This window comes from Caretta caretta, chromosome 10, assembly GCF_965140235.1.
Source record: "Caretta caretta isolate rCarCar2 chromosome 10, rCarCar1.hap1, whole genome shotgun sequence".
NCBI lineage: Eukaryota > Metazoa > Chordata > Testudines > Cheloniidae > Caretta > Caretta caretta.
Genome location: NC_134215.1, coordinates 69,025,424 through 69,037,495, shown reverse-complemented (window position 1 = coordinate 69,037,495; position 12,072 = coordinate 69,025,424). Strand labels below are relative to the sequence as shown.

Below are 12,072 nucleotides of genomic sequence, written 5' to 3'. Positions count from 1 at the left end.
GGGGTGGCACAGCTGGTTGGTTTAGTTTTCTTATTCCTTTTAATTATTTCAGTGATCGTGTCTGAGATTTTCAGTCTGATAAGATGTATTATTTATTGTAAAGACAGAGGGAATTTAATTACATTTAATTGTTGTATTTATTATTGTTAGGGGGCTAGATTGAGCCTTTAGGCCCAGCCTGGAGTACAGGGTGGTATGTAACTTGCTCTGCCTCAGGAGCAAACCTGGAAAGTTTCAGGGAGTCATGATTCCTCCCCTGTCTCTCTATTGCTCCAGGGAGAAAGTAGTGCACAGATTCTCAAAGGTATTTATGCTCCAAACTCCCACAGATTTCAATGGGAATTGGGCACCTAAATACCATTGAGGATCTGGACCTAAGTGATTGCAGCTCTTGAAAAGGTGAAGCTGGATCCTTGCATCTGGCAAGTGGAGGATAGTGGGGTGGAGCCAGAATGCTGCCCACTTACGCACTGGGAAAACATTCTGGAGCAGAGTTGGGCAAACTATGGCCCGCGGGCCACATCCAGCCCGCGGGACCCTCCTGTCCTGCCCCTGAGCTCCTGGCCCGGGAGGCTAGCCCCCAGCCGCTCCCCCACTAATCTCCCTCCCCCGCAGCCTCAGTGTGCCACGCCACTGGCACAAGGCTCTGGGGGGCCGGGCAGCGCAGTTGCAGAGCCATGTTCTGACCCGGTGCTCCAGGCAGCGTGGTAAGGGGGCAGGGGGGGTTGGATAGAGGGCAGGGGAGCTTGGGGGTGTGGATAGGGGTCGGGGCAGTCAGAGGGCGGGGAACAAGGGGCTTGGATGGGGCAGAGGTCCGGGGGGGGGCAGTCAGGAATGAGAGTGGGGGTTGGATGGGGCGGCTGGGGACAATCAGGGGTGAGGGGTCCAGGGGTGGTCAGGGGACAGGGAACAGAGGGTGGTGGATGGGGCAGGAGTCCCGGGGGGGGGGGGGGAGCCATCAGGGGACAGAGAACAGGGGGTTTGGATGGGGCAGAAGTCCCAGGGGAGCTGTCAGGGGGCGAGAAGTGGAGGGGTCAGATAGGAGGTGGGGGCCAGGCCACGCCTGGCTGTTTGGGGAGACACAGCCTCCCCTAACTGGCCCTCCATACAATTTTGGAAACCAGATGTGGCCCTCAGGCCAAAAAGTTTGCCCACCCCTGTTCTAGAGTGCAAGGGCGAACTCTACAGCAGGGGCCCTATCCAGCTCTCATTCAAGTCTGTGTAAAGATTCCCATTTACTTGAATGAGAGTTGAATCAGGCCCCAGATCTGGGCCCAAGAGCTGAGTAGGCTAAGCAGGGGGAGTGAAAGGGGCCTTTCCCCCCTCTCAGCCAAGTCAAAAAAAGGGCCAGTCTACCACAAAGCCACTCAATGCATGTGGGGGTTGGATGGGGCAGCAGGGGACAGTCAGGGGTGAGGGGTCCGGGGTGGTCAGGGGACAGGGAACGGGGGGTGGTGGATGTGGGTCAAATTGTGGGTCTGTAGTAGATACCACGGTGTTTGCTTGCAGACATTATACAGAACGGAATGCATTGTCATGGTCACTAGTTCTTGTTCGTAAGTAAGATACTAATTTAGACCAGAAAATACCCAAAATGGGTTCTTAGATTACAATCTTTGACCAGAGTAAAGCACCAATAGCTAAAATACATGAGTCATCATTGAAGTCTGTTAATTTGGCTATTAAAACATACTGTAAGCCTAACAAAATACATTTATGGTGCAGTAAACCAAAATATATTCAGTAATACAGTGAAACATTCTTAAATGTATACTTTTATAAATCTGGTAGGAGGAAATATGTTCCTCCCTCGTTATGCCTAATAGGTTTTTACTGTATTTATGATTATTTCAGAAAATAGCCTGAATCCCAACTGTTCTTTATGGGATATGGATTATGAAGGACTATTTCACAGTAAGAAAATTCTCCCTGGGACTCCTGGTTCATATAAACTCTCCAGCCTTCTTAGAAGTAATGCTCTTGTAAGTCATGAGGAAAGAAGAAGGTTGGTAACAAATCGGAACCTGACCCAGAAATCAAAAGAAGAGCAGGTATCCTGTGACATGCTCCTTAAGCTTTACAGATATGTTTTTATGGATGCCTTTGGACGTAAACATGCTTGGAGAATCTTTCGATTTCATAACTGTGATAAGGAAGTCAACCCACCCAAAATTCAGATCAACCCTCTCAAGCTGCTGCAATCCAAACGGAAGCCACTGTTGCTATACTGTGTGCTTAAGCTCCTCAGCGACATGGGAGTACTGGCTGAAGCCCAGCAATCCAAAGCCTTCTCGCTGCTAAAGAAGCAAATGCTTAAAAGAAGGAGACTGTTGTTTAAGTCGGAAGTGAAACAAAGCGGTAGGTATATAAGGAGAATGCACGTTTCCTGTGTTCTTGACATTTTCTGCTTGCATCTATGTTTACCAGCCTCATGTGACCAATGATGTTTAATTGTTTCACCGATGAGCTTAAGGATACATGTTAGAATGGTGGCTTCTAAGTGCTGGTGCTTTCAACTTTTGCCATTGATTAGTACTTGGTTGCCCATCTTCCTCCCCTCTTTCCATTTACTCCCGCACCATAAGGCCCGATCCTGCAATGCTTACTCGCCGGCTTCAGTGGGGTTAATGGCAGGGATTATAGGATCAGCCCCTCAATGAAAGGCTTGACGTTCTGCCTCTGTTCTGGCACTGCTGCCCGCTTCTCATTCCCTTGTCTGACCTATAACCCACAGTGGAGCATGGGCTGCTGTAAACCAGCCTCCTGCAATCTGGCCTGCTGTGCTGATAGTTTGCTACAAGCAGACAGGATCATGCAGAATCCAGTAGGAGAGGGTTATAGGAGTCTCACTGCGGCCCTGCAAAGCCTTGACCCAGTGTTCATCACTAAATGCCCAAACCTGCAAAGTGCATTGCGAAGCATCTCCTGCGAAATGCTGATCACCTGAATTTCCATATTGACTTTAGAGGGAGATGAAGGTGTTCAAAATCTAGTAGGAAGAGATCCTATTAAGGTAGGTAGGAGAAAGGAGAATTTGCTGGCTGCAGAGTAAGGGATGCTAGAAAGATTCTGGATGCAGAATGTAGAGGTCAATGGCTGACAGGTTAACTGGTACAGTTGCCTGGAAAGGTTGAGTACCATTCTGTTAGAAGACCACCTCTGAAAGTCAAGAACCATTAAAGGGAATGTTTTGGCTGTGCAGTGTCCAGCACAATACCTCCCCAATTCTGTTGCGGGTCTCAGAGTGCTACTTTAATACAAATAATTAACAATAATTTGTTGTATATTATACAAAGCATTTCTGGAGGAGGTTGTACTAAAGGTTTTAAGCCATTAGAACAAATTTGAAATACTTTGATGTATTCTGATTTTCTCAAGACTGAACTGAATGTATTTGCCTACAGAGAGATGCAAGTAATATAACTTTTGTTGAGAAAACAAATATCAACACAGAATACTCAGTAGCATTTGCAGTTGGGAAGAGGCAAGTTTTATATTTAGTTATTGAAAATATGTTGTGTTTTAATGGTGGCGATAAGTTGGAGCCTCATGTTATCCATTTTCAGGATAAAGTGTCACATTATATATGAATTCATATGAAACGGATTCCTGCTTTGATCCATTCCAGCCTAAACCGGCAGTCATAGCAAGTATAGTCGTTTAAGTGATCCTTGCAAGCAGTTAATTCAGTACAAATCCTGGAATAAGACTTACTCAGTATTGTTCATGAAAAGGACCCTTGAGAGATGATCTGAAAGATATTAGGACCTGAGTATGCTAATCATGTGCAAGGGTGACCCCTGTTGGTAGAATTTAAAACCAGATGTGGACAAATCTCAATTACCATCCCTATCTGGTAAACCAGTCTATTGGCTTTTCTGTAGCTTCTAATTTTATATCTATGTAATTAAGAAATATTAAAAAAGAATCTCAAAACAACATAGAGATCAAAACACTAATTCTCTCTCTCTCCTCTCCCTCTCTCTCTGTATGTATGTGTGTCTATGTATATATGTAATGTGTATGCATAGATACATACACATATATCGCCCAAACTATTTACATAATTTATGCTAATATGTATCTGTAGTGTATGCATTTGAAAACAGTCCTGAGCATCCAGTTTTTATTTGAAGTAGACAGACTGGATTGTGTTGTAGAAGCAGGGACTGCTTTACGTAGGGTACTTTTGTTCAAACTATGCCATGGGAACTACTTAGTGAAAACTGACCCTGCTTTTCCTTCCACCCTCTGCACAGTATTAAGGAAACAGGATATCATTCACAGAGGGAGTTTACCAGGGAGGAAAGCACTTACACAGGAAGTACCATCCCTTTATTCCTGTGTGAATTTTGTGTCTACTGCCAGAAGAAAGTCAGGGTCATTGTGGGAACAAACTATTAGTCAAATTGTCTATGTCATAAATCAGCTATTTTTTGTCATTCCCTTTAAATGAGACCTCACTAGATCCCAGTCAATCCAAATAAAATTTTCATGCAAAATATTACATTTATTGCAACATGTTGGGGCTTGAAATATTAAAGTTTCCTAATATCAGGGAGTCCATTAGGAAAGAGTGGCATGACCCATTTTGTTTTTGATTAGCCTAAAAAAAAAAAAAAGTGTAACAGTAACAGCAAAATGAGGTCCTTTCGCTAGGAAAGGCTGATGAGACAGATGTGAGGATGTTCACATGGTTGGAAATGTTCTTGTGTTGAGAAAGCATCTTGAGTAGTTGAAGAGTATTGTGTAAACTTTAATTGGAGTTTATTTGAAAAAGAAAAATAATCCTGAAAATGAGGTTTGTCAAGGGTGAAATCAGCCCCATTTCACCTCTTCAGTGTCAGCTCTCGCATAGTAATAGGCCTCAGCTCATTTTCCTAAATATGCCTGAAGTGGATTCTTAGAAAAGCATAGAGATGTTTCTAGTCTAATTTGTTCCACAGTTTTGCCCATATGCCAGTTAGGACCTTTTCAATGCTGGGAGAAAATTACCTCTAAATTGCTCACCTCAAGGCAACCTTTTCCTCAGGAAAAGGATCAAATCACGATAGCTGTGCTTCTACTAACACCACAGAGAGAGAGAGAGAGAGGGAGGGCTTTTGGAAATTACTTAAATAATATAAGAATCTGGAGATCTCCGCAAGCATACGGATAAAGATTTAAAGGCTGAGCTTGCAGTTCTTCCTCTGGCAAAAGTGCCACTGAAATCCTGTTGCATAGGACCCTAAGGCAAGTACAGGCTGGGGGGGGGGGGTCTCATTTAGTGATAACCCAAGCCTTGAATACATTTAGTTCCAGTATTGATGTATTAGCATAATACATACAGCTTGAATATAATTTCTCAACCTGTTATTTTTATTTTTGTCCAGTCTATTAACCTTTATTTTCCTCTAGAATGAACATTTTAGTTGAAGGTGAATAAGACAGTCGGGGATGCAACGGACATTTGGATAAATGCCTATGGAAAATAAGTTCTAGTTCTCTTATACCTGAAATTCTGCACATTTACAACAGGTGAACTCAGACTCCAGAGATCTACAAACAATTTAATTGGCCCTGACCCCTCCCTCAGAAGAAATCTTGCCCCAGAATAAAATTGAGGCAACAGATTGAAACAGTGTGACCAGATGATGGCACATGAATGTATCTCCCTTCCCTTGCTGTTTGTGATCAGCAGCACTTATGGCTTTGCACAGTGGGCTCCCCTTTAGCCTAGGCTCTGTGTGGTATCTGTGGCTGGTATATTTGCCTCCTCACTTCCAGCTGTCCCTCTCCTCTGGAGTGAGAGTTTTTAAATGGGTAGTGTGGGATTTGATGAGGGAATGAATCAGCTCAGTGGCCACAAATCTGTGCTTTAATATATTTATCCGTCACCTGGCAGAATCTCTGGTCTTTCATGCTGCATTTAACAGCATAAGAAATACTGATAACTTTGATTCAGAAAAAAATTGGAATCTGAAATGGACTTTTTACTCCAGTCTAAAGACTACTGCAATCAATGGGAGCTGGAGCAGACCATTTAAGAGCAAGGGACCTGATCCAAAGCCCATTGGATCAGGCCCAAGGCTTGTTGGAATACCCCCTGAAGGTACTTTTATAGCATTACAGTGACTGTTGTGGGACAGATGACCTCTCCATGGGTGTCTCAGCCTCAGAGCAGTGGTATCCTACCTCCTGTGATTTTCATGCATTCTTGTTCTCAGTCCTCCCCATCAGAGTTCTTTAAACAAATACTTGTTCCCAGCTGCCCTCCGGCTACACATCCCAGAGAAAAGGGGGAGGCTGTTTAATTAGACTGATTTTGCAAGATTGACAAATGAAGAGCTTTCTGTAAGCTCCAAAACTTTTCTCTCACCAACAGAAATTGGTCCAATAAAAGATATAACCTCACCACCTTGTCTCTCTAAATTATCCTTAGGCATCCAAATCTGGTCCTAGGCATTTCCAGCTACTTTGCCCACAACCTTTGCTTAGGGTAGAAAGGGGAACACACCTCACTCCTTAAGCATGTAGTCTGGGGCACTGGGATTTCCCAGCCTTTGTGCCTGGCAGCAGCTTTCCCTTTACTGCTCACCTCCTCTACCAATTTCCCTGCAGAAAGTTTAGCTCCCTGCCGAGGATCTGGGGCCCCAGATAGCTCATGCCCCCAGTAAGGGGAAGACTGTACTTTGCAAAGGACAGAGGCAGTCCAAGTCCCCCGTTCCCTCTGTTGATCTCCAGACCTGTGTGAACCTCACAGAAGGTAGCAGAGGCTGCAGCTGCAACCCGTAGGGGACAGTCTGATGTTAACAGGGACTGTGCACCCCTCTCCCACTCCCCGGGATTTCAGGGATTTCCTTCCAGCCGCCTGACAGGTCCAGCCACGTGCGCGGCGAATGCCCGGCGCGCGCCCCCTCGAGGCCCCGGCGGGCCAGGCGGGGATGGATGCTCGCCGGCGGGAGCTCGGCTCGGCTCCTTGCATCTGGGCGCCAGCAGCTGGGGAGCCGCACGGCGGGTCCAGGAGGAGACGGCGTCACCGGGGTGGGCGGAGCCAGCGGCTCCGCGGCTGTAAACAGTGGGGGCAGCGCCGGAGGCCGGGAGATGGGCTATAAATAGGGAGGCTGGGGAGTGGAGAAGCAGCGCGGCGCTCAGGAGCAGCTTTCACCTTAGCGCCCGCGGGCTCTCCCTGGTCCGGTGCCGAGCCCCGCGTCTCCGAGGGGGACTGCCCGCGCCTTAGAGCGGCGAAGGGAGCCCTGCCTAGCCGCTGTGGCTATAGCAGCCGGGGATAGGTAAGCGGCTCGGAGCCCGTTGTTCCTCTGGCGGCTCTGCCCCGCGGCGGCCGGGCCGGCGCCGGGTTTTGCCGGGGGACGTCGCTGTGTCTGCGCCGGAGCCCACGTGCCTGCGGGGCGGGGAAGCGTTTACCCAGCGCCGCTTTACTCCGCAGGTGGCTGCAGAGGCGCGCGCCCCGCCTCGGGGGGCCGGAGAGCGGGGGCCGGTGGGAATAAAAGGCTTTGAATGACGTGTCTCGGTGTGTGTGTGTCTCTCTCTGGGGCTCGGAGCGTCCATCGCCACGTGCGGGGCCATCCCAGCCGGCGTCCCCTTCGCCTGGGGGATGCTCGGTCCTGGGCAGCAGGTGCCTCCAGCTGCTGCTGCTGCTGCGGGCTCGGGCCGGCAAAGCCCCGCCGCGAGCCGGGCAGGGCTCCAGGACCGGCCGCTGTGGCGGATGGAGCCGCTGCTCTCCCGGGGCGCACGAGTCCGAGAGCGACCAAGGAGCCTCCGGGGGCGTCTCGCCAGTGCTGCGGCATCCTGCTGCCGAGGGCTCTGCTCCCGGCCCGCCTCCTCGCCTGGGCCCGGCCCCCTCGGGAACCGGAGCCCCCTGCGAGCTCCAGCGCAACAGGTGCGTATCCTCGGGGCTGGGAGCTGGGCTGCGGGCAGAGCGCGGCGGGCCGCACTGAACCGGCGTGTGCGCCTGTGTGTTGCAGGCCGGTGTCCCGAGCGCGCCCCGCACCTGGCTCCCTGGCGTCCCGGGCACAACAGCAGCCGCTCCGTGGTCATCGGCAGCGGGGCGGCCCTGAGGCTGGAGAGCTCCGCGACTCTCCACTCGCTGCGCATTCAGGACGGAGGTAAGGAGGCCCCAGGGGCTGGGCGCCCGCCTTCCCCCCGGGCCTGGCCGGCCGCTCAGAGACCTGTCTGGGGGGAGAGCTGCAGCCGGGCATGGCCAGAGCCTGGGAAGGGAGCAGGCACCCCCAGGGAATCGCAGGGGCCTGACCCGCTGGGATGATCCCCTCCAGGAAGGGGGTGGGTCACTGGACGCTAAACCTGGGCGCCCCCCGGCTCGGAGCCTAACCCGAGGTCTCCCGTAGTCTGTATGTGGGGGGTGGGGATCAGAGCAATGTCCTGGCATGTCGGGGAGATCTGTAATGGTCCTGTCCGCTTGCAACCTCCATGATCCTGTGTGCCACGCCGGGCCTGCCGGTGGCCAAAGGGGGCTTGCGCCCTACTAGCCAGGCTGCCCTGTGGCCAGGAAGGCGGGGCACGAGTCTCTGGCGTTACGTGCGAGTCTCCCCACTTCCCTTTCAGGGGTGCTGGTGTTTGCAGATCGGCAGCAGCCCATCGCCTTAAGGGCCCGCTACATCCTCATTCAGGATGGCGGGGCGTTGCACATTGGCTCCCAGCAGTGCCCCTACGGCTCCCGGGCCACCATCTCGCTGTACGGGAAGGCCAAGGAGGGGCCGGAGGTGGAGAGCTACGGAGAGAAATTCCTCGGGGTGGACAGAGGGGGGACCCTGGAGTTACACGGCAGAAAACCTCGCTCCTGGACGCTGCTGGACAAAACCTTGTACGCGGGCGGGCTCCGTTATGGATCCTACCAGTCCGAGAAGCGCTGGAGCAGCCGAGGCCTCAACATCCGGATCATTGATGCGGACACCGCCCAGGTGGTGGCCGCTGGTCGCTTTGACACGCACCTGCTGGCCGATGAGAGCAGGCGGCTGCGGGAGTTTCTGGCCACCCAAGCTCCGGGCAAGGTGGTGGCAGCCGCAGTAGGAGACTCGGCAGCGAAGAGTTTGACTCTGGAGACCCGACTCCTCCTCAGGGAGCTTCTTCATAGCAAACACATCCTGCATCTGGGGTACAGGTGAGACGGGGGGGGGGTATTCGCGTGGGGATTTGCTCCAGTCCCGTGCAGAAATCCTGCACGAGCCCAAAACCTTCACTCCTCGCCCTCTGGGCAAAGAATATTTAATCTGCTGTAGCCTAGTCCACGTGCCCACATGGGATCACAACACAAGCTAAGCGCAAACTAGCCCCAGGTTTGCTGATTCTGCGGGCGGTCCGCACTAGTGTGTGACAGCCAAAGAGAGGGGGGACACCGGGCTAGAACTAACTTTTCTAGTGCCCGGATCAGGCTTTTCCAGTCCGGACAGACGCCGTGTTCATGTCCTTGTGGAGAGTGTATGTGTTCCAGGGCTGAGCTTTTATTATTGGACATGTGGCAGGAAGGCGTTGGAAACCTGTAGCACCACCATGGACAGCTCCTGGGCCTCTTTCCTAACAGCTGACAGCTGTCAGCTCCAGATTGTAATAGTAACTCCCTATCATCTAAAGGGGTTTTCTAATTCAACATTACTTTTAACAGGCATGATCACCAAACTATATATAAACTCATACCCATGTGCTTAGTGTACTAATAAGATCAAAGCAAGCAAACTTCTGTAAATAGGAAACATTCATATTTTTCAAGCCACTGGTGTATAAAATTAAACCATCATTAAGGGAGCATAAGAGACTATTATAGAATCCAGGCTTGCTTTATTTTAAGAATACTTTCTGTAACAGGGACTCTGCATACAAAGGATCTTTCAAGGTTGTAGGGTACAGGGTCTATTTCTGTCAATATGATCAGATGCTTCTTGATCTTACTCAGGCAGCCCTGGGCTCTGGTTGGGATCCTTGGAGGTGGTCAGTTTTCAACAACAGAAGATACAAAACCGTATCCAGGGAATGGAACAACTGAGCTAGCAACAGCAGGAAGAGATTTTCAAACTTATGAAGGAATCCATTTTAGAGTCACTGCTTTCAGTGGATGGGAAAAAGGTGTAGTGTACTCTTTTTTTTTTTCTTTTGCCATGAAAATCTGAACTAATTTAGACTAATATTATAGAACTTGGTCAGATGCATGGGGATCATAGACCAACATTGTCATGAAATAACAATTGGGGACAGTCTTTATGTCCCATAAAAGGATATAGACCTTGAATTATTTCATTAAAATTGGTTGAGTAGGTACTCTTTGCAATTATCCAAAATGCACTGGTACACAACATAAAGAACTACTGACTGTCTTAGTTTTTTTTTCTTTTCTCCCTAGGGATTCCTCATAATGGATTTAGAGTGAAAGTGTCCAAAGGCATAATTCTTAACTTAGTGGATGAGGTTACAAGTTGGTTACCTGGTGATAGGATAGTCATTGCTAGCACTGACTATTCCATGCATCAAGCTGAAGAATTTAATCTCCTTCCTTGCCCTGAATGTAAAAGTAATCAAGTGAAGATTGATGGTATGAAATATGTTCTTAAGCTATTTCTGTGCAAAAATTATTTTCACTTTTTAACTCCTCTTTAGCTGAAGTTTGCAAAATTGGGGCCAGTCCTGCAAATACTTTAGGCATATAAGTTTAAACAAAAGAGTGTTGCCCATTGAAGGCAATGAGACTACTCAACTGTGTTTGCTGGCTGGTTGCTCATTGATTTCAACAGAAGTGCTCAGCACTTGCAGAATCAGACCCTTCACAGTTGTGAAACACACAGGAAATTCATTATAAGTAAAATGACTGACTGAATCTTGTTAGAAACTTGTGTATGTGTTTAGAACTGTGTGGTGAATGAGGGTCATAAACTTAGTTACATTTAAATATTTTTTTTTCACAGGCAGCCCACTTTATCTTCATATTGGGGAAGTTGTAGATGGCATAGACATGAGGGCAGAAGTTGGTCTCCTGACTAGAAATATACTTATTCAAGGAGAAATGGAGGACTCTTGTTATGGACAAAATCAATGCCAGTTTTTCTCCTATGACACATTTGGAGGACAGATTAAAGTAAGTGGCTTGCACGCGCGCTCTCTCTCTCTCAACTTCAGATATCTATTTACTATCCAACTTTATACATGAGTAATGTAAAATGACAGTTACATATTTTCCCCAGGTACAGCAAGTATGTATTTGTGTGTAATGAGAGAGAAAATACTACAGAGGTTATTGAGCTATTTGCAAAACTTGATCCACAATGAAATTACACCCTCTTACTCACCTCTAATATAAAGGTTGAATATACACTTCTATCCTCCCCTGGGTTAGTTTGTTTTTTGTAAGTCATAGGGGTCATTATGAAGTTACACTACCCAAAAAGGAGACTTTACTCCCTCCAGAGGCACAGTTTGCTTTATTCACTGCTTTCCCCCAGGGCATCAACCCTGCTTCACAGGCCCATGTGGTGGTGAGGTGGGTCATGACCCCACCTTCATATCCCTCTTCATTTTCAGTGTCCTAATCTCTGTAGGATAGCAGGAGCAAGCATTCCCTGTGTTTCCCAGAACACAAGGCCTACTATTGTGAGCGACCCCTGGGCAGCTGTTCAAGGGAACAAGGATCATGCTAGAGCTTTACCTCTGTGCAGCCACGCAGGTCCCACTCACAGTCTGGGCCACTGTGGTTTTTGGAGAGGTTTTTCTCTTCCCCCTCCCCTAAAAATAACTGGCTGGACCCCCAGCTGATGTAAATCAGAGTAGCCTCAGTGAGGTCAGGTGGTGGAAATTAATGGGGCTAAGCAGAAAATGAAATGCTACTGGGCTAGATCGAGATGTAGCTACCAGGAAATATAGACTTTTGGTGGCACCATAAAGATGTTAAATATGACTTTTTGCTAGCTGGCAGTAGTATTTTTTTTTTCTCTATAGCTATTACATAAGTGTGTATATTGCCAGGAATAAATGCGATAAATGGTTCATTACTGTTCCTTTTGGACACCACTACCCATTCGGTATTTGGGAAGTTGAGTCATATGTAGAAAGATGCAACCTTTGGGCCTAATC

At 48.6% G+C, this 12,072-nt stretch overlaps 2 protein-coding genes across 10 annotated transcripts in view; both read left to right on the top strand.

Annotated features, from left to right (window-relative positions):
- Positions 1-12,072, top strand: part of LOC125643336 (cell surface hyaluronidase CEMIP2) — a 74,257-nt gene that overhangs the window by 3,148 nt on the left and 59,037 nt on the right. For 7 of the 8 annotated variants that reach the window (XR_012670282.1, XR_012670281.1, XR_012670283.1 and 4 more), the window contains 6 exons: positions 1,855-2,358; positions 7,965-8,105; positions 8,563-9,118; positions 9,908-10,077; positions 10,352-10,540; positions 10,911-11,080. Coding sequence is in view for 5 of the 8 variants with exons in the window: in XM_075133152.1 (XP_074989253.1) it covers positions 1,855-2,358; positions 7,965-8,105; positions 8,563-9,118; positions 9,908-10,077; positions 10,352-10,540; positions 10,911-11,080 (1,730 nt within the window). In the remaining 3 variants the exon portion in view is untranslated. Of the gene's footprint in view, positions 1-1,854; positions 2,359-7,270; positions 7,880-7,964; positions 8,106-8,562; positions 9,119-9,907; positions 10,078-10,351; positions 10,541-10,910; positions 11,081-12,072 lie in introns of those variants that run through there. The other variant, XM_048865759.2, reaches the window with a different exon arrangement.
- Positions 7,135-12,072, top strand: part of CEMIP (cell migration inducing hyaluronidase 1) — a 144,164-nt gene continuing 139,226 nt past the window's right edge. For both annotated transcript variants that reach the window (XM_048865765.2, XM_048865764.2), the window contains exon 1: positions 7,135-7,271. The gene's annotated coding sequence lies outside the window, so the exon portion shown is untranslated. The remainder of the gene's footprint in view (positions 7,272-12,072) is intronic.